This window comes from Vulpes vulpes, chromosome 2 (assembly GCF_048418805.1).
Source record: "Vulpes vulpes isolate BD-2025 chromosome 2, VulVul3, whole genome shotgun sequence".
NCBI classification, from domain to species: domain Eukaryota; kingdom Metazoa; phylum Chordata; class Mammalia; order Carnivora; family Canidae; genus Vulpes; species Vulpes vulpes.
Window position 1 is genome coordinate 23,516,353 of NC_132781.1, and position 27,740 is coordinate 23,544,092.

Genomic DNA, 27,740 nt, shown 5'->3' on the forward strand with positions numbered 1-27,740 from the left:
GGGTTCTTCAGAGAAGTGCTCTCCCAGGAGGACAAGCTTGCCCCACATTGTCCCATTGTCCCTCAAGACCTTCTGCTTAGTGTCAGGCTCCTGCAGAGGTCAGAAGGGGCCTGGTTGGGCTGCTGGCGGGTTGAGACTAAGAACCTACCTACTCCCGGGATCCCTGGGTGGCGCAGCGGTTTGGCGCCTGCCTTTGGCCCAGGGCGCAATCCTGAGACCCGGATCGAATCCCACATCGGGCTGCCGGTGCATGGAGCCTGCTTCTCCCTCTGCCTGTGTCTCTGCCTCTCTCTCTATCTCTGTGACTATCATAAAAAAAAAAAAAAAAAAAAAAGAACCTACCTACTCCCGACTGGGGCCACTCCCCTCTCTGCCTGTGCCCCTGTGGCCTCTAGCCTGTTCCACTTCTCCTTTCCCTTCCCCATTCCATCTCCCCTGTCTACCTGCCCTGGGTGTAGCCCCCCTTGTGTTTCTCTGGTCTCTCTTCCTCCACCTGCTCTCTTTCCTGTCAATAACCCAGGTCCCCAAGCCTTTGAATCAACCGTATGCCCACACCAAACCCCCCCACCCTACTCCACACCCCCACTGTGGCCCCCTCCTCCCCATCTCAGGGGATCACTCTCTCCAGATGCTCCTTTGGCTTCTTCCTTTTGCAATCAACTTTCTCTTAGATGTGTGAAGGTTTGGGGTTTTTTAAAACCAGCTGGGGGCCAGCATGAAGGATCTCTCTTCCTGTCTGACCCATGACCTCTGTTTTTATTCCAGGCCACTAAACCATCTAAAGAGATGAGCGGGTCAAATGAGACCTCAAGCCCAGTCTCAGAAAAGCCCACGGCTTCCAGAACCTCCATCCCTGTATTGACTTCCTTTGGGGCAAGGAATTCTTCCATTTCCTTCTAGAAGCTTCCACCCACCTCCGCCTCAGCCTGTCCCCCTCCTCATCCCTGCCACTCCTCTCCCTGCTCTTCTTCCCTTCATCTCCAACGCTACCCCCACACCATGCTCTGCACCTTCGGAAGGCTTTGCCACGGGTACGGCCTTCCTCTACACCCATTATCCTCTGTTGGTGTTTTTGGTTTTTTAAATGATTCACTTTTGATTTTTTTTTTAAGCAAAACAGTAAAACTAAAAACCAAAATGCACCACCTTCCTTTGACTTTCCTGTTCCAAATTGGCCCGCCTCCTGTCATCCTTCCTTCTCTCTTTACCTGCTTCTTCCCGAATCCATCTTAAAATTTCCTGTACCCTACACTCTCTTCTGAGAGCACTCCAAACAAACTCTGAGCCACGGAGACTTGGAGCGGCAAGACACCCCTCTCTCCTTCCTCGGAAGCCTTTCTGGAGGAGACTCTGGACGTTGGACCAAGCCCGCTCTCAGGCTGGCGGGGAGACTCGCCCTGGAAGCGCCCCGGCTGCCCAACCTCCACAGGACCAAACTCTGCTGCTCCGTTCCCTTCCTTCTGTTCCCTTCCGCTTGTGCCCCGTGTGGGCCTGGAGTCAGGACGGGTGGGCTGCGGAGGGAGGCCAGGGTTGGAGGGGCCCTGGGGTGGCTGTGAGGCCTTTGAATCTGTGTGTCCATGGAGAGGAGTTGGCTCCCTGGGACTCCCTTCTTGCGGTGAGGAGCTGCCTAGCCTGTGCCAAGCGAGGAGGAGCAGGGGGACCCTTTTGGACGGTGGGTTGTGCACGGCCAGCCTGACACTGGGGTCCCCACCCTGGAAGAGAGCAGCCCCGAGGAGGACTATTTGGTACTTTCAGTTTCCTAATTTAGCACTTTAAATGACATTAACTTATTTAATGGGGGTGGGGTGGGCGAGGATGAAGGGCCTAGAAAACTAGATTTGGGGGCCTGAGGGGGGGAAGGGTCTGATTGTGAGGGCAGCAGGGGGAACAGAGAAGGGCTATTGGGGGGCAGTGAGGACAGCGCTGACCCAAAGGTCAGGTGACTTGACCTTTAACCATCCTCTTTGAGATTTGAGGATTTTCAGGGAAGGGGGTGAGATGATATTTAAATGGGGAGCTGGTGACCCCTGGTGAGATCTCTGAGGGTCCTTGAGGCCTGACCAGCCAGCCAGCGCCCCTGGCCCTGACCCTGTAGATGCCTGCCTTGCAGAGGCTGTGCAGTGAGGTTTGTGACCAGGTCCCAAGAAGGGAAGGGAAAGACCAGCTTTGGTTCTCAGCCCGGGGAGTGGGGGCCCCCAGAGGGCACAATGAGGGGCCAGCAGGGGGGTTATGTGGGTGGGGGAAGAGGAGGCTGATTGTGGAGGGTCCCAGCTAGCAGGATTCCTATTTGGAGCACAAAGTGAGGTAAGCACAGGGGAGGGTTTGGGAGTAGTCTCCCAGAGTAAGCACAGAAAGAAGGAGCCATTGAAAGGGCAGGACCTCCTAGTCCCTGGGGCCTGGCTGGAAGGTCAGTGTTTGGGGGGAGCCAGGGGAACTGTTGAGGGTTGGGGAGGGAGGGGAGACTGGGGTTGTGTTTCTTCATTTCCTTCTTTTTGTTTTGTTTTTTGTCGGTTCATCCTTGTTTTCTAGCTTTGGATCATTTTTGTACAAAGGCAAGCAGGCCTTTTTGAAAAATAACAAGAGGAAAAAAAAAAATCCCTCCTGAAAAAAAAAAAAAAAACCTTGGAAAATAGGAAAAAAAAAAGGACCTCATAAATGATGCAATTACTTTTAATTGCAGACAACTCTTTACATTTAAGTGAAGTGTCTTAACATTTTATATTGTTTTAAAAATATATTTACATATTATATATATATAATATACGTAATATAAATATATATAAATATTTAAAAAAGAAAAAAAAAAAAAGAAAACCACGGCGCTCTCTCCCTGGCCGCTGTTTTGGCGGCGGAGGGGGGCTGGAGGATGGGCACATCGGCCTGGCTTCTGTGGTCCAGTGAAATGGTTTGGTTTGATTTGGCTGTACAGAGACCCCCCCTGATTGGGAGGGGAGGGGGGAGTGGTGCCCCCTCCTCCCTCCACTCCATTACTCTTTGCTTGCTACTTTTCGCTTGCCCCCACCCTCAGCCCTGTGACCTGAATGTGTGTCCCACCGTCTTTGTCCTGAGTTGAATGTCCCTTTGTGGGGGGAGGAGGAGGTGTCCATCCACCAGGGGCAGACGGAGGGAGCCGAGGGCGCCACCCCACCCGCTAGCCTAGAGCCCAATGGGATTTGCATCTCTCTTTCCCTTTGACTCCTGCACATTTCTGGGCTGAGAGGCGTTTGTATGGAGTTGTGTGCAACCTGTGTGTATGTGTGTGTGTGTGTGCGCGCGCGCGTTGGCCCAGGCCCGCTTGTCCGCGCGTGGAGGGAAGTGTGTGTGCGCACAGCGTGACCTTCCACACGTGTGTGCAGGGAGGCATGCACACTGGGCGCGTTCCCTGCAGGGGCATCGGCCCGTGCCCACCTGCGTGCTGGTACGGAGCCATTTGGCACGTGAGAAGGCGTGTGCTGTGTGTGTGTGCGCGCGCGTGCGCAGACGTGCGTGGCTTGAGAGATTGGGATGCGTGCGAGCCGCGTGGACAGAGGGCCGTACGCGGAGGTGCATGTGACCTGTGTGTGTGTGTGTGTGCGTGTGCACGGGCGTAGACCCAGGCGTGTGGGAGTGCCCGCGTGTGTGCCAGGTGCCTGCGGCGCTCGCTTCCCCCCCACCCCGCCGGCCCCGCCCTCTCCCAAGCCCGCAGCACGTCGCCGCCCCTCAGCTGCATGCGCCTCGCTGCTCCGTCCATCAGTGTGTGCTTGACCAAGAAAAACTAAGACGTCTGGGGGGACCCCTGTACCCGGCCCCCCACCCCCGCCCGCTGTGCTGTGTAACTCGCATGGGGGGGGTTCCTTTCCCGCCCAGTCCACGATATGCTGTTTCCCCAGGAGTCCCCCCCACCCCACCCCCGCCGGCCCGAGGCTCTGAGCTGGGGAGCCCCAGCTGGGGTCTCCCCACCCCCCGGGCTGAGCTGCGGCTCCGCACCCCGCCCCGTCCACCCCGTAGGGCCCGTGTTGGTGTAGCAGTGATGGCTTCTGTGGATATTCTGTGACCTGTCAGTGTAACTTGACAATTTCTAAATGGAAAAGGGTTGCTGTGTTTTCTGTCTCTTTTTTTAATGTCCTTTTTCTTCTCACTTCCCTGCTCTCTTTCCTTTCCGGTTTTTCTAGCCGAGTGTTTGGGGCTTAAATAAAACTTGTTTCTTTTTCCTCTCCTGGATCTCCTTTCTATAGGCTGCTGTCTCATTATTTCTCCTCTTCACCCTGGCAGGGGCTGGGAGGGATGAGGCAGAGATGGGGAATCTCGGGCAGGTAAGGGCCCTGTGGCTTGGCAGGCAGAGGGGGCAAGAACAGGGGCCCTTCCGTGGCTGCTGCCCCAAGGACCCATGAGAACCCCCAACATCAGGGACACCAGAGAGGAAGATCACTAACTCTATGGGGGGCCAGCCCCCAGCTAGATGAGTCATCACCACCAGTGAGGTCACTGCCATCACCACCAGTGAGGTCGCTGCGGGCATTACTGACATTACATCTTGCCCAGAGTCACACAACTAGTAAGATGCAGAGTCAGGATTTCAATCCAACTCTGCCTGACCCCAAACCCAATGCTTTTCCCCCCAAAATCAAAGAGGGTCTGATTACCTCCCTGAGTTGGGTCTTGACCTCCTGCCCTTTGGGTGGGATGATCCTTCATGGTGTTGCCTATCCTTTCAAGAGTGGAGGCTTTCAAACTTTTTTAAAAAAACTAACTCGCAGTAAGAAATACATTTTATGGGGCACCTGGGTGGCTCAGTGGTTGAGCGGCTGCCTCTGGCTCAGGTCGTGATCCCAGGGTCCTGGGATCGAGTCCTGCATCGGGCTCCCCACAGGGAGCCTGCTTCTCCCTCTGCCTATGTCTCTGCCTCTCTCTCTCTCTCTGTGTCTTTCATGAATGAATAAAATATTTTTAAAAAAAGAAATACATTTTATATTTCAGTGATTTAGACATGTACACACACACATTTAGTAAAAGAGCACTTACTATATACAATGCTCTCTGCTATTTCCTGTTAAATGCTAAACATTTTGGTCACAACCCACTAAATTGACTTCATGACCCTCAAATTGATCAGAACCCACAGTTGGAAAAATACTTGTCTGAACATCTAGTTTTAGCCCCAATCCTGCTGCATTCCTGCTTTCTCCCTCTCAAAGGCCTACCAGCCCCACTTACCCCTGGTGTCCTCTAAAATTGGAAGACCTCCAAGAAGAGATTTACCCTTGATTCTGGTTGGGTGGGGGTCCCGGCCCCCGACCCTGTAGCCAGCAAGCTGCCTGAACCCTTCCAGGTCACCGCATCAGAGTCCCATCTACCCCACCTTTGAGTAGACCAGATGTCCTGATGGAGTTTTCCAGGAATTCTGAAGATTGTGCCACTGTTCCAGCGTGTTCTAAGGATCCTTGAGGCTACCCTTCCAGGCATTCACCTGGTTGACCAAGGCCTGGGGTATTAGTGGGTGTCCTGTTCCTCCCCCAGCAAACACTGGGCCTTCTGTCCTGTGAGGTAATGACACTGTCCTAGAGCAACACTCTTCCAGAACTCATGGAAGCCCCTGTCACAGTCTTCCCCTAAAGGCCAATAGCCTTCTTGGAGACAGAGGTGGAGGAGAGCTCACTGCCTGGGAGGAATGTGCATTCCATGGGCTCCCGCCCTCCCTGCTGAGCAGCCCTCCAGACCCTCCAACAGCCAAACCTCATTCCTTATGTACTTTTTAAAATGTCAGCAGGCCTTGCCTTCTCTCTCGAATCCTATTCCAGAAAGCTGGGAAAGTGGCCAAAAGCCCCTTCATCTCCTCGAATCACCCTATTCACTGACAGTTCAAGATCAAGTGACCGATAGGAGCATCAGCTGCATGCCAGGAATCATGCCAGGCCCTTCATTCATCCTTCAAATGCTGACCGAATGTCTGCTTGCGGGGGCATCATGTCTACTTCCTCGCTGGGACCAGGGCTCAGCATTTAGCAGCAGAGCCAGTGGACGCTCCACCCTGAGACCCGAGCAGAATCGTGACCCATGGTGAACAGTGCCACAGGGGAACAGGCTGTGACAGTCATGTGGACCACTCCAAGAGGGTGACCGGCCCTAAGATCACCTTCTAGTGGCACCCTTAGGTATGGTGAATGGCCACGTGGCAGCTGGTGGCTGAGTGTCACAGGCAGAAGGCCCTGAGGTGGGTTCTGGAAGGTGCACAAAACCCACGTAGAGCGGGGGATGGGGGGCGGAGTGCAGGCCATGGGGCCAGAGCAGAGGGCAGAAGCCCCAGCCCTGGAGCCCCATCTTGCGGGATGCGGTTAGGAATGTGGATTTCTCCTCAGAGCCCTAGAAACCCGTCGGAGATTTTTAAGTAAGCAGGTGATGTGACCTGACACTATTTCAGAAGTTACCTCTGGCAGTGGTGTGGAGAAAAGATGGGGAGCAAGGGGCAGGAGTGAGCGCAGAGCCATCAGATGCAAGCGACGCCTGCCTGGACTCAAGTCTGGAGGGAAGGGAGACTCCGTCTCAGTTCAAACCCAAGACTTATCCCTCCCGATGGCCACGTTTGCTTGCTTTCTCCCTCCCTCTCTCTCTCTCTCTCTCTCTTTAAAAGATTTTATTTATTTATTCATGAGAGACACAGAGAGAGGCAGAGGCATAGGCAGAGGGAGAAGCAGGCGCCCTGTGGGGAGCCCGATGCAGGACTCCATCCCAGGACCCCGGGATCACGACCTGAGCCAAAGGCAGCCGCTCAACCACTGAGCCACCCAGGCGCCCCGCCCTCTGCCAGGATGGCCCCGCTTTCTTAATGCTTCATGACTCCTCACTGCTATAAAGGGTCTCTTTCACCCTGACAACATGGCCTGTGGGTATCATTAGCTCCATTTTACTGATGGGGAAGGTTGACTGAGCAAAGCAGGGATGAGACCGGCTGGCCTCAGAGTCGGATCCTAATTGGTAAGAGAAAAGAGACTGTTTTATAGACAGAGACCTGGGGAAGCCTTCATCTTCTCCCTCACTGTCTGCACATCTCTGAGGCCCCAGGCATTTTCCTCCTCTTTGATCTCCGAGTGGCTTAAGTATTCCAGAGTTCACAGGGGGACTGAGCAGAGTCTGTGGTACAGGGGATGGTGGGCCTCTGCTCACAGCCACCGTGCCGTGCCCATTAGCTGACGACAGGCTCCCTTGACACTGATGCTGATTGACACTACTCATAATGACACCTGATAGGAAGCTCCGTCCCATATCCCTGGTCACTATCCTAGAAACTTAACTGAAAATCCCCAGATTCTCTCCTTTAGCTCAGGCCACGATCATGGTCCTTCTTTCTACCTGCCCATGCCAGAATGACAAGGAAAATCCCTATCCTCTTCATTCACCTCAAAGGGATTTGCAGTTTTCCCAAAGAAATGTTTCTCATGTAGGGCACCTGTCTGGCTCTGTCAGTAGAGCATGCGACTCTTGATTTCAGGGTGGTAAGTTTGAGTCCCACATTGAGTGTAGCGATTACTTAAAATCTTTTTTTTTTTTTTAGATTATTTATTTATTTATTTGACAGAGAGAAGGAGAGAGCACAATCAGGAGGAGTAGCAGAGGGAGAAGGAGAAGCAGACTCCTCCACTGAGCAGGGAGCCTGACGTGGGGCTTGATCTCAGAACCCTGGGATCATGACCCCAGCCAAAGGCAGACACCTAACCAACTGAGCCACCCAGGAGCCCCTAAAAATAAAATCTTTCGGGCAGCCCAGGTGGCTCAACAGTTTAGCGCTGCCTTTTGCTTAGGGTGTGATCCTGGAGACCCAGGATCAACTCCCATGTTGAGTTCCCTGCACGGAGCCTGCTTCTCCCTCTGCCTGTGTCTCTGCCTCTCTCTGTGTGTCTTTCATGAATAAATAAATAAAATCTTTAAAAATATATTTTTTTAAAAGAAGTGTTGGGGATCCCTGGGTGGCTCAGCGGTTTAGCACCTGCCTTTGGCTCAGGGAGTGATCCTGGAAACCCAGGATCCGGCTTCCTGCATGGAGCCTGCTTCCCCCTCTGCCTGTGTCTCTGCCTCTCTCTCTCTCTCTCTGTGTCTCTCATGAATAAATAAATAAATAAATAAATAAATAAATAAATAAATAAAATCTTTAAAAAAAATAGAAAAGAAGTGTTTCTCATGAAGTAAATACCTATTATCCTTATGCCAGCAGCACTCTGTTTTGACTGGTAGTAAGTTTTGAAATTTGGAGCTTGTAATTTTGTTTTCTTCTTCAAAATTATTTGGCTGCTCTGGGTTCCTTGCATTTCTGTAAGAATTTTAGGATAAACTTGTCAATTTTTTTTAAACTTGTCAATTTTTGCCAAAAAGACAGAAAAATAGGATTTTAATAGGAATTGTGTTGAATCTGGGGCACCTGGGTGGCTCAGTTGGTTAAGCATCTGCCTTTGGCTCGGGCATGATCCCATGATCCTGGGATCCAACCCTGCATCCCATTGCATTGGGCTTCCTGCTTATAGGGGAGTTTGCTTCTCTCCTGCTCCTGCCTTGCCCCTCGCTCCAGCTCCTGCTCTGTCTCTCAAATAAATAAGCTTTTTTTTTTTTTAAAGGAATTAGGGACACCTGGGTGGCTCAGTGGTTGGGTGTCTGCCTTTGGCCCGGGGCATGATCCTGGAGTCCCAGGATCGAGTCCCGCGTCGGGCTTCCTGCGTGGAGCCTGCTTCTCTCTCTGCTTCTCTCTCTCTCTCTCTCTCTCTGTCATAAATAAATAAATAAATAAATAAATAAATAAATAAATAAATCTTAAAAAATTAAAAATAAAAAAAGGAATTAAGTTGAACCTGTAGTTCACCTTAAGGAATATTGCCATCTTAACAATGTTAAGTCCCCTGAAACATGGGTTATCTTTCTATTTATTTAGATCTTTAATTTCTTTCAGCAGTGCTTTATAGTTCTTTCTCTATAAGCCTTGTACTTCTTTTGTTAAGTTTATTCCTGTTTCACTATTTTTTTAAAGATTTACTTATTTATTCATAAGTAAATATTCATGGTTGAGCCATCCAGGCACCCCTCCATATTTGTTTGTATACTTGGTGAAATGGTTACCATAGTAGTTAACACATCTGTCACCATACATAGTTATAGAATTTTTTCATATGATGATAACTTTTTAAGATCTACTCTTAGCAACTTTCAAACACACAACACAATATTATTAGCTGTAGTCATCTTACCACACATGATCCCCATTACTTATTTATTTTATAACTGAAATTTTGTACCTTTGACCCTCTTTACCCATTTTATCCACCCCCTAGTTCCTACCCCTGGCAACCACCAATTTGTGCTCTGTATCTATGAACTTATTTTTTATTTGGGGTTTTTTGTTGTTTAGATTCCACATATAAGTGCAATCATTTGGTATTTGTCTTTCTCTAACTTATTTTCACTTAACATAACACCCTCAAGAAGCATCCATGTTGGGCAGCCCCGGTGGCCCAGCAGTTCAGCACTGCCTTTGACCCAGGGTATGATCCTGGAGACTCAGGATCGAGTCCCACGTCAGGCTCCCTGCATGGAGCCTGCTTCTCCCTCTGCCTGTATCTCTGCCTCTCTCTCTCTGTGTGTCTCTCATGAGTAAATAAATGACATATTTTTTTAAAAAAATCCATGTTGTTGCAAAAGACAAGATTTCATTCCTTTTAATTGCTGAATAATATTCCATTGTATATATAATACCACACCTTTTTTATCCGTGCCTCCATAGACTGACACGTAAGTTGCTTCCATATGTTGGCTATTGTAACTAATGCTACAATGGACATGGAGTTGAGGGTGCATGTATCTTTCCGAGTCCCTGTTTTCATTTCCTTGGGATAAATACCCAGAGGTGGAATTATTGGGTCATATGATACTTCTATTTAATTTTTTTGAGAAACCTCCACACTATTTCCTATAGTGGCTGCATCAATTTACATTTCCACCAACATGTTCGCTTTTTAATCTTTCTTTTCTTTCTTTCTTTCTCTCTTTCTTTCTTTCTTTCTTTCTTTCTTTCTCTCTCTTTCTTCAGATTTTATTTATTTATTCATGAGAGACACACAGAGAGAGAGGCAGAGACACAGGCAGAGGAAGAAGCAGGCTCCATGCAGAGAGCCTGGTGAGGGACTCGATCCCAGGACTGCAGGATCATCCTCTGAGCTAAAGGCAGATGCCCAACTGCCGAGCCACCCAGGTGTCCCTAAAAATGATAAAATTAATAAAACTAAAAGTTGGTTCTTGGAAAAGATAAAATTGGCAGAGATTTAGCTCTTTTTTTTTTTTTTTTTGGCCAGTCTAGCTATATATTTGTCAATTTTGATGACCTTTTCCAAGAACCAACTTGCAGCTATATTGATTTTCTCTATTTTTTTCTATTTTCTATTTCACTTATTTCCATGCTTATCTTTATTATGTTCTGCCTTAGGCTTGCTTTAGGATTGGTTTGCTCTCTCTTTCTAGTTTCTTAAGGTGAAAGGTTAGGTTATTGACTGGAAATCTTTCTTTTTTTCTAATACAGACATTAACAGCTATAAATTTACCTCAAAACATGGCTTTGGCTACATCACATTCACTTACAGCTGTTGTGTTTTGCTTTCATTCATCTTAAGGTATTTCTTTTTTTCTTTTAATTTATTTATGAGAGAGAGAGAGGCAGAGACACAGGCAGAGGGAAGCAGACTCCATTCAGGGAGCCTGACATGGGACTCGATGCCGGGTCTCCAGGATTATGCCCTGGACGGAAGGCAGGCGCTAAACCGCTGAGCCACCTGGGCTGCCCGATCTTAAGGTATTTCGAATTTCCCCTATTATTTCGGCTTTGACCCACTGATTATTTAGGAGTGAACTTTTCTAGTTCTACATATCTGTGAACTTCCCATTTCTTATGTTATTGTTTTTTTTTTAAGATTTATTTATTTATTATTTGGCAGAGAGCAGGGAGAGGGAGAGGGATAGAGAGAATCCCAAGCGGACTTCCCTGCTGAACACAGAGCCTGATGCAGGGCTCAGTCTTACAAACTTGAGATCATGACCTGAGCTGAAATCAAGAGTCAGATGCTTAAGTGACTGAGCCAGGTGCTCCTTCTGTTATTAATTTCTAATTTAATTCCACTATGGTTGGAGAACCAACTTCATGTGATTTCAATCCTCTTAAATTTATTGAGGCTTGTTTTACGACCTAGCATATGGTTTATCCTGGAGAATGCTACATGTGCACTTGAGAAAGATGTGCATTCTGCTGTTGAGTGGGATCTTCTTTAGAATTCCATGAGGTCTAGTTGGTTTACAGCATTACTGATCTGCCTTAGTTGTTCTGTTATTGAAGGTGGGTGTCGAAGTCTCCATTATTTTGAATGGTCTACTTTCCCTTTAATTGTTAGTTTTTGCTCCAAATTTTGTTGTTAGAAGCATATATATTTACAATAATTTTATCTTCTGTTTTTAAAGATGTTATTTATTTGAGAGAGAGAGAGAGAGAGAGAGAGAGAGAGAGAGGCACGAGCAGGGGGAGTGGCAGGCAGAGGGAGAAGCAGACTCCCTGATGAGCAGGAAGCCTGACACGGGGCTCCATTCCAGGACCCAGAGATCACGACCTGAACTGAAGGCAGACACTTAACCGACTGAGCCGCCTAGACACCCCAATAATTTTATCTTCTTGATAGACCCTCTTATCATTATAAATGTCCTTCTTGTCTCAAGTAATAGTTTTTGTCTCAAATTTTTATAGCTACTCCAGCTCTCTGTTGGTAACTCTGTGTGGCATCTTTTTCTCTCCTTTTACTTTAAACTTTTTGTCTTTGAGTCTAAAGTAAATTTCTTATAAACAGCATGTAGTTTGATTGTGTGTTTATTTTTATTTATTTATTTATTTTTATTTATTTTATTTTTATTTATTTATTTTTATTTTTTTGATCGTGTGTTTAAATCTATCCTGCCACTCCCTGCCTTTGATTGGGCTGTTTGTACTATTTATCATTTATGTCCAACGTACTCACAGAGGAGATAAGGTCTGCCATTTTGCTATTTTTTAACGTCTTATGGGCTTTTTATTGTTGTTGTTTCCTATTTCTTGATTCCTGCCTTCTTTTGTTAAGATGGATATTTCCTAGTGCATCTTTTAAATTCCTTGTTTCACTTATAGTGTTTTTTGGAATGATCTTCTTTTTTTTTTTATTGTTTTTTGTTGTTGTTGTTAACTTTTATTTATTTATGATAGTCACAGAGAGAGAGAGAGAGGCAGAGACATAGGCAGAGGGAGAAGCAGGCTCCATGCACTGGGAGCCTGACATGGGACTCGATCCCGGGTCTCCAGGATCGCGCCCTGGGCCAAAGGCAGGCGCTAAACCGCTGCGCCACCCAGGGATCCCTGGAATGATCTTCTTAGTGGTTGCTCTGGGGATGACAATTAGCAACATCTTCACTTACAATAGTTTGGCTTTGGGGCGCCAGGCTGGCTCATTCAGAAGATGAAGAGCATGTGACTCGTTGATCTCAGGGTCATGGGTTCAAGCCCCACATTGGGTGTAGTGGTTACTAAAAAAATAAATAAACTTAAAAAGAGAAAATAAACAATATAGTTTGGGTAAATACTAAGTTAATCTTAATAGTGTATAAAAACTTTGCTTTGGTCTAGCACACTCCCTTTCCATATCTTTGCACGATTATTGTCATCCAAATCTCCTCTGTACAGGTTATAAGCCTGCCAACACAGTTTTGTAATTACTGCTTTATGCAGTTGCCTTTTATTTTTAAAATAATGGGCTTGAAATTTCACTTTTTAAAAGTAGGTTCCCTACCCAACATGAGGTTTGAACTCATGATCCCGAGATCAAGAATCAGATGTTTTACTGACTGAGCCAGCCAGGAGCCCCTATGCAGTTGCCTTTTAAAGACAAAAAATGAGTTAAAGACAAAAAATTACAAATAAAAAAACCCGTTTATACTTTCATAATATCTATGTAGTTACCCTCGCTGATGCCTGTCATTTTTTTCTGTGCATTCATGTTATCATTGAGTGTACTTTCATTTCAGCTCGTAGGGCTCCCCGGAGTATTTCTCATTGGGCAAGCCTGCTAGTGACAAATTGTTTTTCCTTCCTGGACATGTCTTCGTTTCCCTTTGTTTTTGGAGAGCACAGGGTTTTTTGATCCATTCTCATCCAAAGCCTACTACAGCCTGAAGAAGATGGTCCAAAGGGCCAATAACCTTAGCTTTAGGTCCTTTCTCTTAGATTTATCCTGGCTCCACCAACGTATTAGCTGTGTGACCTTGGACAGGTCATGTCACTTCTCTGTGCCTTAGTTTCCTCCTATATAAAATGGAAATAACAATGATGAGCTCAAAAGTGTTGCAGGACTTGAGTTAGGACTTGTAAAGCCCTTGGGGCCTGGTATGAGCCCACGACACTAGCTGTGACTTCATTTGCCAGACAAAAATAACCTGGGCAGTGGGGAAGGGTAAAGAAAGGAAGGAGGATTCAGTGAGTGAGCTCTACCCAGCTCCAGGGCTCTCCCCTAGGTTTTGATGACTGTCACCTGCTTCTCCTACAGGACACTAGGCTCATCGTCACAGGCAGTCTGGAAGCTAGCAGAGGCAACCATAGAACCATGACATTGAAGGAAGCCCATCCCATGTTGTAAACTCACACATGTGGCCTAAGATAATGGGCAAAACCCATTCTTGTTCTCTCAGGATACCGCACAGGTCTGGAGTGCCCATGATGACGCCAGCCAGGATGGGCCTATTGGTGGCCTGGGCTTTGTCCAAGCCTCCTGTCTGCTGGGCAGCACCTCTGGACCATTCTGAAGGTCCGGGCAGGCCTGAGAAGGAAGGTGCCCATGCACCTACCTGGCCTCTGGAGGAATTCAGAAAGCAGATGCACATGAAAACCTCTTGCCCCATTGAGGGTCAGGCACCCTTCCATCTTGTATTCTGCACCTATGTCACTGCTCATGCAAGTCCCCGAGAATACCTACAGAGCTACCGGGAGGCAGAGGTTTGCCTCCACTCTGCCAGCCCCGGGCCAGCCCCTCACCCCTTCTCCATCCCAGCTCCACTTCGGCCCTTTCCTCCCTTCGAAACAAGCGACACAGCTGACTCGTGCCTCGAGGAAGGCCATTTATTTCCAAGATATAGACTATACTTTTAAGACAGGACTTTTCAGAAGCAGGAAATCTTAGTTGTTGCCTAGAGAGGTGTGTCAAGGACACAGTGAAAGGAGACATGCGCACGTGGGGCCAGAGGCTTAATCCAACACTGTTACAACACTTTTTTAAAGGAGCAAAACATCTTTAAAAATCCTTATAAATTCTTTATAATATGTTACACATTTAGAGACAATATTTACAATAAAAGGAAGAGGGAGGGAGGGAGGAGAGTGAACTCTACAGCAAATCTTTGCATAAAACGAGAGGACTGATAGACATGGCAGTGGGGTTCACAACCCCACCTGGGCTTCCCTGGAATAAGTGAGGGCGTGTGTGGGGAGGCCTGGTGGTCTGAGGTCTATTTACAACATGTGGGGAGAAGGGGAGGGGGCTGGGTCCCGCCCATCCTGAAGGAACAGCCCAGCTCAGACCCCATAAATCAGTGTGTGTGTGTGTGTGTGTGTGTGTATTTGTGGTGTGTGAGGGAGAGAGGGGGGGAGGGAGGGACAGAGAACAAGAGAGAGACCGAGAGAGACACCAGGGATGTTTACTACGCCCCCTCCTACAGGGAAGGAGGTGGGGGTCTGTGTGCCTGAGTTGTGGAAGCAGCAGGCACAGCTGGAAGAATAAAAGGACGGGCAATGGAGGTCTTGGGAGGGGGGCACGCTGGACCCTCCCAAAACTCGCTGGGGAACTGGCAGCTAGCTCCTCATGGTCACCACGCCTAGTAAGGGTGGTTTAGAGGTTGGCAAAAAGTTGGTGAGGGGAGTAACCCTGGTAAGACTCAGTCCTGCCTCTGTGGAGTGGCCCTCGCTTCCTTCTCCGGCTCTGACAAGCAGCAGGGGGGCAGGATCCCTGGATGCGCCAAAGGCAAGAAGCCCCGGGGCGGGCCTGTGGTGTGGGGCAGGCCAGGAAGCAAGGGGGCGGGAGGGGCAGAAGTTGCCACTGAAACATCTTCTGACAGTGACTGGCACAGTGGCACACATGCCCTGCGTCCCAGGGACACGGCCCCCTCCATCTCCTCTCCCCTGACATACATACACCCCGTTCCCCTCAGCCAGGAGCTAGGAGCTAATAGGCAGGGGCAGAGGAAACATGCCAAGAGCCAGCATCACCCTGTGTCTTTCCTTTAGTCTGAGACTTGGGGGTTCCTTAGCCACGCCCCGTGGCCAACAAGGGTCTCTAAGAGCAGCACGGAAGGGCCCACTGGGTCACAGAGCCCAGCAGCCCGTGCCTCTGGTCTCCCCGCTGCTCTGACGGCTGCGGGGGCCTCTCGCCTGCCCACGTCCTACCAGCCCCGCACACAGACTCGAGAGACGCCCGGGGGACAAGGGGAGGGGGGCCGCAGGCCACAGAGGCCTGGGGGAGGGGGACCGGCGCTACGGGGGGTGCTGGTCACAGACACTGATGGAGGCGGGAGGCGGCCGAGCGGCGCGGGGGCTGGCTCTGCAGGGCCCCCGGGTCCCCGGGCAGCAGCGAGGGCGCCGCCGCCGGGGCCCGCGCCTTGGTGGACTCCAGGCTGCTGAGGCCCGAGTCTTTGTTGTCGCTGTGCGCCCGCGGGCCCGTGGGCTCCGGGGGGCCGCCGCCGCCCAGCTCCTTCCACTCGTTGAAGTTGAGGTCGGTCAGCGGGCTCTGCACCACCACCGTGTGGCGCCGCCAGCTGCTCCGGCGCCGCCGCGTCTCGGGCGACAGCGGCCGCCGCAGCCGCACGGCCAGCATGTCGTCCGCGGTGCCGCGGAGGCGCAGCCGCAGCGCCTCGATGCGCGACGGCCGCGAGCCCAGCGCCGCCGCCGCCGCCGCCGCCGCCGCCGCCGCCGGGGGGCGCAGCGACTCCTGGCTGCTGGACGAGGCCGAGCCCGGCGGCTCCGCGGCGCGGCCCCCGCCCGCGCCCGCGCCCGCGCCCCCACCCCCGCCCCCGCCCCCGCCCGGGCTCTCGGCGTCCGGGCGGCTGCGGGCCAGGCGGCGGCGCGCCAGCGTGTCGCAGGGCATGAGGCGGTGCGAGCTGAAGGAGGGCCGGCGCGCAGGGCGCCCCCCGGGTCCCGCGCCGGCCTCCGTGTCCGTCTCCACGTGGCTCAGCTCGCTGCGCTCGTCGTCCGCCTCGTCCCCCGCGCCCGGCCGCCGGCCGCCGGCGCCCGAGCACACGCTGCGGTCCATGGTGGACAGCGTGGAGTAGCCCGAGACGATGGAGCGCGTGTCCGCGGCCGGCCGCTCGTCCGGCGCCGCCGGGGGGCTGAGGCGGCCCGGGGCCTCCGGGGGGGCGGCGGCGGCGGCGGCGGCCGGCGGCGGCCCCTCCCGCTGGTCCCGCGCCCCCGGCGCCGGCGCCCCCGCCTCGGGCTTGTGCGCCTCCTGCTCCGAGTCGTCGTCGGTGCTGCTGCCCAGCCCCCGCGCCTCCCGCCGCTTCTTCCGCTTGCGGTTGACCGCCGAGATGAAGGAGATCGCCAGCATCTCCCGGGCGTACGGCTCCTTCTTGGGGGCCCACGAGCCCTGCGCGGGAGATAGGCCAGGATGCAGGAGGCAGGAGGCAGGAGGCAGGAGGCCACCCGCACCGCGGCACGCCCCCCCCCCCCCCCGCCGTCGGCCCACCCGGAACACGGCTGCCCCCGCGGGAGCGTCCCTCCCCAGCCGGGAGACGGCACCCCGCTCCCGCTCCCGCTCCCGCTCCCGCTCTCGCTCCCGCTCCGGCCCCGTCCACACTTTCGGCTCCTCCGAGTGAGCTGCGGGCCGTCCCCCACCTCCGCCCAGCTTCCACCCCATTCCCGTGCCCAGCGCTAGATAAGCCCTTTTACACACAGCTCTGGTGGTAACAGTCTCTCAACAGGGAATACACCTGGCAGTTTGAACCCGCTTCACATCTACTGTCCCGGATTATAGCCACCAGAGCCTGGCGGGACCTCCCTGATCCAGGCTTCCATCCCCTCCATCTCCACTCACCCCCACCTGGGAAACCTGCCTGTCCACCTGCGCTGCATGTATGGGCTTCTCCAGGGCAACCGGCCCAAGGTCACTTCCCCTTCCCACTGCAGCCCACAGGCTGGCATTTCAGTCTTCCCACCTGCACCCCACCCACAATCCCCAATCTCACATCAATCCAGCCCTCAGCTCTGCAGCCAGAAGTGGCCACACAATCCTGCACAATCTAATGGTTTGCATTGAAGCTGCTCCCCGAGCAGTGATTTCCCATGCTGGGCAACTTCCTGCCCTATTCTCACTGCTAAGCCCCTGTGGGTGTTTTCTGGCCCTGGCCTTCCATGATGCTCCAGCAGAGCCCACGCTGCCCATCACCGGCCAACACCAAACTATCTCTTGAACTCCAGAACTCTTCTCCAAACGGTGAATCCAACGGTGAATCCGTCTCCAGCAAGGTTTCTACAAGGACCTGAAACTCATCTGTCTGTAACCACACTACACTCCCTACTCCCCAGCCCCAAACCATCCGCATTCATGTTCCCCACCTTAAAGTGATTCCTGGCCTCCTTCCTCTCCCCTGTTTCTTCTCAATTCTCCTGAAGTGACTCTCAAAGCCAGCCCATCTTCACCATCCTCTTTCCAGACCCTCACTCTGCCTTTTCTGCCTTCTCTAATAGGACTCCCTGCCTCCACCTTTGCCTTACCCCAGTCCCTCCTCCTCTAGAGCAATCAGTCCTTCTAAGACTAGGCAGGAATCCCATCACCTCCAAGACTCTGCAGGACCCCTCCACCTCCATCAGGATGAAGCCCAGACTCAGGGCCCTTCACAATCTGTTCCCAACTTTCCCAGCCTAAGGTTGTCTCTACCCCAACCCCAACACAGCCTTCACTCGAGTGATAACCACCTGCCAGACTTACTTGCACTTTAAAACTAACAGCCCACCACCCCCTGGCCCACCCTTTGTGCTTGATAAACTCTTAAGTCCTCCTACTAGGCCCAGCTCAAACATGGCATCCTCCATGTATCTACCTCTCAGCCCTCCCATAGCCCTTTGAAAATACATCTACACCTGCTCTTCTCCCATCAGGATAGGTCTGTTTCCACATGATCTGTATCAAACTCTGACTTCCTTGAGAGCAAGGTCTGTGGCTAATCTGTGTTTGCATCCATGGCTCCTAGCACAGTGCCTGGCACATAACAGGTGCTCAATAAATATTAAGTGAATGGACAAATGGGTGAATACAGTCCCCTTGACACAGGAAGCCCTGCAGAAGCAGAGGCTGAAACTGGTCCCCCTGTTGGCTGGAATGGCCTGCCCTGTGACCCCTCTTCATAGGTCACCTCCTGTTTCAGCCACAGCATAATAATGGAGACACAGAGATGTCTTATGTGGCCACTGCAACCTATGTACTGTCCCTCACATCAGCTCATTCTGAGAAAGGTGAAGCATGTCAGGCAGTCAGGATTCAAAGAAATGTGGCTCCTGGGCCGTGGCTGTCAACACGGCATGACTCCAGAGGGCAATCCTTGGAGTTGTGAGATATGGCAGCTCTGCTGTGATCAACCCAAAGCATAGGGTGCCACTTTCTCTTCTGGCCAATGCTCTCTGAGAGATTGGAAAGGCCACTAGGACCATCTGATCAAATTATCCTCTCATCCTTGCTAGTTACAGAAGCAGTGAGGTCATAATGGTCACTTCCAGGAATGCAGAGGTCAGGAGAGGCTCTGGAAAATCAGAGGCTAGCAGGAGCAATGGGTGGAAGTTACATGCAGCTAGATTCAGCTAGATTCAGGTCACTATAATGAATTTTCTCTTTGCCCTGGCAATCTTATGATGGAGGAAGCTCCCCGCTCCACAGATGTGCAGTCAGAGGTTCTATGGAGAGGTTGCAGAGGACCTCTGTACCAGACTAAAGCAGCTTTCTTTCTTTCTTTCTTTCGTCTTTTTTTTTTTTTTTTTTTTTTTTTTAAGACAGACTGTGTGCAGAGAGGGGAGAGCAGAGGGAGAGGGAGAGAGAAATCTCAAGCATGAGAAGTGCAGAGCCTGACACACAGCTCATCATGACCTGAGTGGAAATCAAGAGTTGGGCGCTTAACCAATTGAGCCCCCCAGGTGCCCCCCAGGTGCCCCCCAGATACATAATGAGCACCTGTTTGGTGTCAGGCACACTGGACTTACTGTGACCTGGCCAGTCCTTAGAGACCCAGCTAAAAATGAGTCTAGTCCAGTCAACAATGTTTAGTGATTTCATCGACTACTAGGGACAGAATTGTGTCCCCCTCCCCAAATCCATCTGCTGAAGCCCTAAATACACTGAAGCCCAGTATACACTGGGCTAAAGATGGGAGGTAATGAGGTTGTGCCCTTATGGTGGCATTAGTCCTCTTATTAAAAAAAAAAAAAAAAAAAGACACCAGAGAGCTAGTTCTATTGCACACGCTCTCTCTCTCTGCTATATGAGGACACAGCAAGAAGGCAGCCATCTACAAGACAGGAAGAGAGCTCTCACCAGAAACTGACCATGCTGACACCTTGATCTTGGAATCTAGCCTCAAGAACTGTGAAAAAAAATAGATTTTTGTTGTTTAAGCCACCCAATATGTGGCATTTTGTTTTGGCAACCTGAGCTGCCTGAGACAATGCCTTTGGCCATGAAGCTCTAATCTAAAGGCTGGGCAGTGATCCTCACCTAATGGGCTGTCTCAGAGGGCAGGCTCTGGAGCAGGCAGGAGTAACTGGCTACGAGAGCTGGTTCAAAGAGCCAGCTTTGAGGGGATCCCTGGGTGGCTCTGCGGTTTAGCACCTGCCTTCAGCCCAGAGCGGGATCCTGGGGTCGCAGGATCGAGTCCCACATCAGGCCCCCTGCATGGAGTCTGCTTCTCCTTCTGCCTGTGTCTCTGCCTCTCTCTCTGCCTCTCATGAATACATAAATAAAAAATATATATATACATATTAAAAAAACAAAAAACAAAGAGCCGGCTTTGGTTTCACTGATTTTCTCAATTGTTTTCAATTTCATTGATTTATGCTCTTATCTTTATTTCCTTCCTTCTGCTTGCTTTGGGCTCTCCAAAAAGTGTCATTATTAGAGCAGACATATTTGTTGGTATCCCATTTATGGAGATAAATACTAGGCCTCGTTGCAGAAACGGCAGGTCACAAAGAGGTTAAGCACCTTGCCTGACGTCCCGGAGCAACTGAGTGATGCAGCCAGGACTCAGACCCAGGACTTCTAACCACTGGCCCCCTGACCACCTAACTCCCAAGCCAGATCCTTCTCTTGCCCCGGACACCTCACGGAGCCCTGAGAAAGGGAGCAGCTTCTCTGCTTGCCTCGCATACACGTACTCCCTACCTTCCTTCCCAGTGACCAGGAATCTTCCTCAGGGCCCAATGGCCATTCTCCCAAGTCCCCTGACCTAAAAGCAAAGAGCAGGCTATCTTGGACAGGGATGAAGCCTTCAGAATGGCTTTGGCACTCACCTTGGACTTGGCTGAACTGCAGGTGGTAGAGTCTGTTGGCGAGAGAGAGAAAAACGAAAGTTAAATTGGAGCAAGAGGAGGCTGTCCTGTGAACACAATTCCCTCTCCTCGGAGGCTTCAGAAACCAGGGAGTTCAGACACCTGATATCTCCCCAGGTCCTGGGAGTGTGATGGACTTCTGATGTCATTTCCTAAGGGACAGGGATGGAACGAACAATGATGTCAATTGCCACTTCCTTTTGAGGCAGAAGGTGACATCAGGTTGCCAGTCACTAGACCCTCGTTTGCCAGGGTCAGGGGCAAGGGCGGGCGGTGCTTTTCTTTGGGTCTAGTTCCTCCCCCCCTCCCCTTCTGTCCCTGTTACTCTGAAGCACTGGAGAGAAAATGCCAAATACGAGATGCAGTCCACGGAAACCACAATGAAACACAGCAAATCACAGATGCTCTGGAGAAATGGAGACCACACAGTGCATAGACGGGTGGGTGCCCTACATCTACCTCCACCCCACCCCAATCCCAGGACAAGAGGAAGAAGACGGACCCTATGAAAGATGGAGTACAGGGGCAGACAGCAGGTGGGTGAGACACAGGAGGTAGAGTGGGCTGCTGATTAGGGCCTTGCCAGGCTCCATCTCCAGACTCCAGGCCAATCTGCCCTTATGGGGCAAGGCATCTGTTCATCACCAGAGTTATGAAGAAGAGTAAATCATCACATCCGTGGGACTTGGGTCCCACTCCCTTAATATCATTGGGGGTGGAGAAGGAACCAGAAACGAATCCTGGTAGGGTCTTCTCCAGGACTGGGGAGGGAGCGGGCTGCTCTAAGGATCTCCCTGGGGTCAGAAGGGGCAGTGGACAGGCACGGTTAATCCACACTCTCTGGCAAGCAAGTGAGACCTCCTCCCCAGCCCTCCCCTGCACACAGTGAGAAGAGCAGATGGCTGACCACACAGTGACACACACGGGGCAGGGGTGCGGCAGCAGGTGATTAGAAGAAATGGGGGGCTCCTCTCTGCGACCCCCACCCACCTGGTCCTCTGGCTCCCTCCCCGGCCTGCCTCTGGTAACTAGAAGGGCTGTGGTATACCTATGTCAGAGGCAGGAGCAGTCAAAATACAAAGGGGGGGTTCAGCCATGGAGTGGGACAAGTTAATGCCTTGAGCCAAGAAGGACTGCTCTGGGCTACTCTGCTATGAGGGTCCATGTCCAGAAACAGGACTAAGGGGCTGAGTGATCAGGGGCTCTGGTTTCAGAAGCAGCAAGAGCCAGCCCTTGGAGGCAACTGAGGCAGGTGCCACAGCTATAGAGAGGCTTTTAGGGATGATGTCCCTCATGTCTGGACAGTCTGGGTCCCCCTCCAGCCAAGCCTCCCCCTGTCCAGATAACCAAAAGTGGCCAGGCTGGGCACAGAAAGAAAGCCAGAGTCTGGGGACTGCAGAGGGCAACCCCAGGTGCCTTGACTTCCTGGCAAGGGGATAGGACCCTCCTATCCTATTTGTTGTTTTGGCTCCAACAAATGCCTCCTTCCTCCTGAGAAGGGGCTTTCAGATGGGAGGGTCAGGGAGGTGGTGGTGGGGCGTTGCTAACAAGCATGGGTAGCTGGTGTGTCACATCGAGGTGCTTACAACCCAGGACTGCCTGCCCCTCAGGCCTGCCCAGCCTTCTTATAATCACCCGCCACTGTTAGTGACCGAGGCCGCAATGCCACACTGTACCCTTTAAATCTCCAACAGGTCCGCTGGAGGAGAGGAAGAAGAGAAGAGAGGGGCAGGGTTCAGGGGCGGGAGGAGAGCACAGGGAAAGGAGAAAGGAGGGTGGAGGGGTGCAAGGAGAAAAGGAAGAAAAATTAAAAAGAGCAACATGCCCAGAAGGACACAGCCCATAAGAAATAAAAAGCTCAGGAAGGAAACCAGTGAAGGAGGGTAAACAAAGCCCCTCCCCAGCCCAGGGGCAGCTGAGCAGATGAGGAGGCAGGTGCACAGGAAAGCTGGACCTCCCCAGAGAGGAGAAGGCCCTGCCATGGCCCAGTCTCTGTGGTGGGGGCAGAGCAGGGAAGCTAGGCATCTGGCCAGGCACCCTCAGGGATGTGGATCCCACCCCACTCCCACCCCTTCCCAGGCCCCCCCACACTCACCTGAACCTGGGTCACCAGGGGGCACCGTCCTGCCAATGTTAGGCAGGAGGTACTCAATGTTGGGCACTGACTGAGGCTCCTTGTCATCCACAGGAGTCTGCAAACAGGAGGAGGGTCAGCCAGCATGCCCTCAGGTGGCTAGACCGTGGATCCCGCAAAATGGGGTAACCCGAAGGCAAAGCCCACAACTCCTCCATCAAACTGAGGCTCACTGGGGCAACTGTCTCTCTCATCAGTCAGGCACTCTGGAGGACAGGTCCTACATGTCCTCCCATTAGACTGCTTTGTGCCTTCCCCAGCACCTTGACTGAACCCCTAAAGGCTGGAGGCAGGAGCTGTGTCTCCCCCATCAGACTGGACTTTCCTAAGACCTGTACCCTCCACAGAAAACCAGATGGTGGGGTCTGCCTTTGCCATTGGATTCAGTTTTCTTAGGGTCAAGCGTATATCTCCTTCCTCACACTGGGGGCTCTCGTGAAGGCAAAGATTGTGTTTCCTATCAGATTAGAGGCTCCTGAGGAGAGGGTCTATGTTTCCTCCATCAGACTGGGAAGCCCTGAGGGAGGGACCTTCCCCGACTTGAGTCTTACTGCCTGCCCCCTCCTGGCCCCCAGCCCAGGATAAGGGCCAACCTCAGACCAGACACCCCCACCCCATCCCCGCATCACTTACTCTCTCTCCCTTGTCCTCATCATCGCTGAAGAACCAGTCTGACTGCAGAGGAGACAAAAGGAAGTGGTGAGCTCAGCATGGGAAGGCGCTGAGGGAAGATGGAGACATGGGCTCCCGATCTGCACAGTCCAGATGGTTCCACTCAGATGCCAGATGGAGTGGGGCAGGAGGGGGCACCAAGGGGTGAGGGTCCCCACCTCATGCCTGGTTACTAGAAGTCCCCAAGGGAAGTTGATGAAGCCCAGGACCCAAATCCATAGATTATGAGAAATTCTTGGGGAGAGAAAAGGTCGGACCCCAGTGTGGGAGGGAAATGCAGCCTGGTTGGGGAAGGCGCTGAGGACTGATGGAGAGCCGGCTCAGGGAGAGCTTCTGGGCCTGTGGCCTGTGTGTCACTAGACCTCGTACAGTGCACCAGTGCACACGTCTGCAGCTCCCTCCCAACAATAGGCCAGAAGTGGGGACAGCAGCACCATCTAGTGCTGGTCCAGGCCACTGCAGGGAGTGGGCCAATCACAGATGTCCCAGCTGTGTACCCCTCACCGGCACTGAGGCAGCAGCCCCTCCCCTGGCCAGAAAAGTGCCTGGAGGGAAGCATTAGGAGGTTCTCTGAGGGGCAGGCAGGCAAGGGTTTTCACATAAATGCCAAACAGGATAGAAAATAGAGTGAAAATCCCACTCTTGAATATATTTTGTGATATGTGAGAAATCTTGAAGATAAAAACCCAAAGTTTTCTGAAAGACAAAAACAGACTGCTTACACATGAGCAAGTATTAGCTGTAACTAGAACTTACAGCAGCAAGACACAAGAAGACAATATTTTCACTGTATTGCTAGACTAAAAATGCAGGAATTTCAAACCTAGAATTCTATACCCTGCTAAACTCTCAACTGGGTGTAAACTACAGCTTTTCTAAGACATCAAAAAGCTGACTGCACAAAGACTGTCTTAATTGTGTACATGAGCATATAAAGAAATGACTCCAGGGTGGAATAACAAGCTCTGAGAAGGATGGACAGTAGCATAGAAAAGTCCATTGTCGATCCAAGCAAGGATACTCACACATGTATACAAATACAATCAAAGTATATACATCACACCATGGATTTCAAATGCAGAGGGAGAAACCAGTGACAGGTGAGCATACATTAACGTACTTGGCTTTCAGATGTGGTGGAAGACAATGGATATTGATGAGCTTTAGAAATAGTCAGAGAAAATGAAACATAAGTATGGGCTGTAAAACACACAGATTTGGGGTGCCCAGCTGGCTCAGTTGGTAGAGTGTGTGACTCTTGATCTTAGAGTCATGAGTTCAAGCCCCATGTTGGGCAGAGAGATTACTTTAAAAAAATAAAAATAAAATACTGTTTGTTTAAAAATAAATAAAGTAAGCATAGAGAAGGTGGATTGGAAGGACATGTATTAACCTTTTAGAGTGGGTCATTATGGAGGGGCAGAGTGAGGGTAGGAATGAAGGTGGGCACAAGGAGACTTGCAAGTTGATGACCATGTGCCATGAACCTCAGTTATTATTTATCATAATTGGGCATATTATTAACCCAAATAAGTGGCACAGAAGAGAAATAAGAAAGAGAAGAGAGGACAAGAAATAATGCAAGATCTAGGGGTGCCTGGGTGGCTCAGTCAGTTAAGTGTCTGCCTTCAGCTAAGGTTGTGATCTCAGGGTCCTGGGACCAAGCTCCAAGTTGGGCTCCCTGCTGAGTGGGGAGTCTGCTTCTCCCTCTCCCTCTGTCCCTCCCCTCCACTCATGCTCTCTCTCTCTCAAATAAATAAATAAAATAGTTTTAAAATAATGCAAGATCTAAAGTCTGTCATGTCAGGTTCAAGTTCACCTCAGGTAAATGACCTATTTACTTATCTGTAAAATGGGCATAATAGGAGTATCTACTTCTTGAATTGTGGTGAGAATTAAAATGAAATCCCATATAGCTATTATAAAAAAGATATTAGAATACCAAGTGTTGGCAAGGATGTAGGGAAAAGGGAATCCTCACGTCCTGTTGGTGGGAATGTGAAATGGTATAGCCACTATGGAAACCAGTATGGAGGTTCCTCAAAAAGTTAAAAATAGAACTACCTTATGATCCAGCAATTCCACTTCTAGGTATTTATCTGAAGGGGGAAAGAAAAAAAAAACACCAACAAGAAAAGATATCTGCACCCTGACGTTCACTGCAGCAGTTTTTATTTACAAAATCCAAGATACAGAAGTGACCTATGTATCCATCAATGGAGAAATGGATAAAGAAGATGTGGTATATCTATATAACATGGAACATTCCTCAGCCATAAAAAGAAGGAAATCTTGCCATTTGTGACCACATGGGTGGACCTCAAAGACACTATGATAAATGAAATATTTCAGACAGAGAAAGACAAATACCAAATGATCTCACTTATGTGGAATCTAAAACAAACAAACAAATAACAAAATCCAAGTTCATAGGTAGAGAGAACAGACTGGTTGTTGCCAGGAGTAGGGTGAGGACCAAGATGGTCAAAAGGTACAAACTTCTAGTTATAAATAAATCATGGGGATGTAGCATAGAGCATGATGACTATAGTTAAAAACACTGTATTGTATATGTGGAAGTCACTAAGAGAATGACTCTTAAAAATTCTCATCACAAAGGGCACCTGGGTGGCTCAGTCGGTTAAGTGTCTGACTCTCAGATCATAATCTCAGGGTCTTGGGATTGAGCCCTGCGTGAGGCTCTGCACTCAGTGGGGATTCTGTTGGATATTCTCTCTCCCTCTCCCTCTGTCCCTCACCCCACTCGCCCTTGCTTTCTCCCTCTAAAATAAAATCAAACTTTAAAAAAATTCTCAGGATCCCTGGGTGGCCTAGCGGTTTAGTGCCTGCCTTCTGCCCAGGGCATGATCCTGGAGTCCCAGGATCAAGTCCCACATCAGGCTCCCTGCATGGAGCCTGCTTCTCCCTCTGTCTGTGTCTCTGCTTCTCTCTCTCTCTCTCTCTCTCTCTCTGTGTGTCTCATGAATAAATAAATAAAATCTTTTAAAAAATAAAAATAAAAAAAATTAAAAATAAAAAAATTCTCATCAGAAGAAAAACAATTGGTGATGGGTGGTAACTAGACTTATAGTGCCGATCATTTCACAACATATACAAATATGGGATCATTATGTTGTACACCTGAAACTAATATAACGTTACATGTCAGTTATAACTCCATTAAAAAGAATTTTTTTTGAAAAAGAGAGAGAGAGCATGCCTGCAAGCAGGAGAGGGATGAGGCAGAGGTAGAGGGAGAGGATGTCAAGCAGGTGCCAGGCCCAGTGCAGAGCCCAACCCCAGGCTCTATCTCATGACCCTGAGATCATGATCTGAGCTGAAATCAAGAGTCAGACACTTAGGGGCAGCCCGGGGGGCTCAGTGGTTTAGCACCGCCTTCAGCCTGGTCCTGGAGACCCGGGATCGAGTCCCACATCGGGCTCCCTACATGGAGCCTGCTTCTCCCTCTGCCTGTCTCTTTCTCTTTCTCTCTCTCTCTCTCTCTGTCACTCATGAATAAATAAATAAAATCTTAAAAAAAAAGTCTGACACTTAGCCAACTGAGCCACCCAGATGCCCCCCTCCATTTAAAATTTTTTAAAAAAATAATGAGATCCTGTATGTACAACACATTGTTAGCGTATAATAAACGTTAGCTATAATCACTAAAGGGTGCAGTCCCCAGAGACAGGCTGACTACAGGGAGCCCTGAGAAGCCAGCCTTTAATTCGGTTTGAGGGTGCCCAAAAGTGCTGTGGGAACCCAGAAATCTAAAGGAAGCTTCCGGGTAGCCCAGAGGCCTCTGGAAGAATGCATGCTAGCTGGTGCCACCCTGCTTTTTGCATATAAAGTTCCCACTGCCTGGATTGCTTTCTCCTTTCTCTGCCTGGCTAAATTCCTTGGGGCCTTTTAAGATAATTCAAGTAGCCCCCCCCCCCCACTCTTGGTCCCTGCCCTACCCCTGGGGCAGGGGCGGGGCCTTCCACCAAGCTTCGCTAGCTGTAGCCCAGAAAATGAAGTGACATCTGTGTCTCAGCACCTGCGTTGGCCTCTGGCATGAAACGGAGATCAGAGATCGCTAATTCAGAGAACACTTCCTAGCTGCTAGGTGGCTTTTGAAGTGTTTTACAGCCATTAACTCACATAACCCTCAACAACTACTTTGTGCCATAAGCATTATTATTGTCTCTGTGTTACAGATGAGAGGGTAAGTAATGTGTTTAAGGCCACACAGCATGCAAGGAGCAGAGGCAGAGGTGAACTCAGGCAGGCTGGCTCCAGAGCCAGTGCCCTTCAACAGCTGCCTCAGTGCTTCTCAGCCAGGGTGACTCCACCCCCCACTCC

At 50.6% G+C, this 27,740-nt stretch overlaps 2 protein-coding genes and 1 non-coding gene across 18 annotated transcripts in view; 2 read left to right on the plus strand and 1 right to left on the minus strand.

The window, feature by feature from the left end:
• The window catches only part of SRCIN1 (SRC kinase signaling inhibitor 1), a 65,563-nt gene extending 64,421 nt beyond the window's left edge, over window positions 1–1,142 (plus strand). For all 10 annotated transcript variants that reach the window (XR_011999695.1, XM_072747375.1, XM_072747378.1 and 7 more), the window contains one exon: window positions 766–1,142. Coding sequence is in view for 9 of the 10 variants with exons in the window: in XM_072747375.1 (XP_072603476.1) it covers window positions 766–900 (135 nt within the window). In the remaining variant the exon portion in view is untranslated. The remainder of the gene's footprint in view (window positions 1–765) is intronic.
• A 12,975-nt stretch (window positions 1,143–14,117) lies between these two features.
• The window catches only part of ARHGAP23 (Rho GTPase activating protein 23), an 80,534-nt gene continuing 66,911 nt past the window's right edge, over window positions 14,118–27,740 (minus strand). For all 7 annotated transcript variants that reach the window (XM_072747384.1, XM_072747379.1, XM_072747382.1 and 4 more), the window contains 4 exons: window positions 23,358–23,399; window positions 22,686–22,782; window positions 20,552–20,583; window positions 14,118–16,643 (listed from right to left, as the gene is read on the minus strand). In XM_072747384.1, the coding sequence (XP_072603485.1) occupies window positions 15,555–16,643; window positions 20,552–20,583; window positions 22,686–22,782; window positions 23,358–23,399 (1,260 nt within the window). In that variant the 3' untranslated portion in view covers window positions 14,118–15,554. The remainder of the gene's footprint in view (window positions 16,644–20,551; window positions 20,584–22,685; window positions 22,783–23,357; window positions 23,400–27,740) is intronic.
• On the plus strand, window positions 24,621–24,693 carry TRNAK-CUU (transfer RNA lysine (anticodon CUU)). The gene has a single exon. It is a non-coding gene; the product is annotated as a tRNA-Lys (tRNA).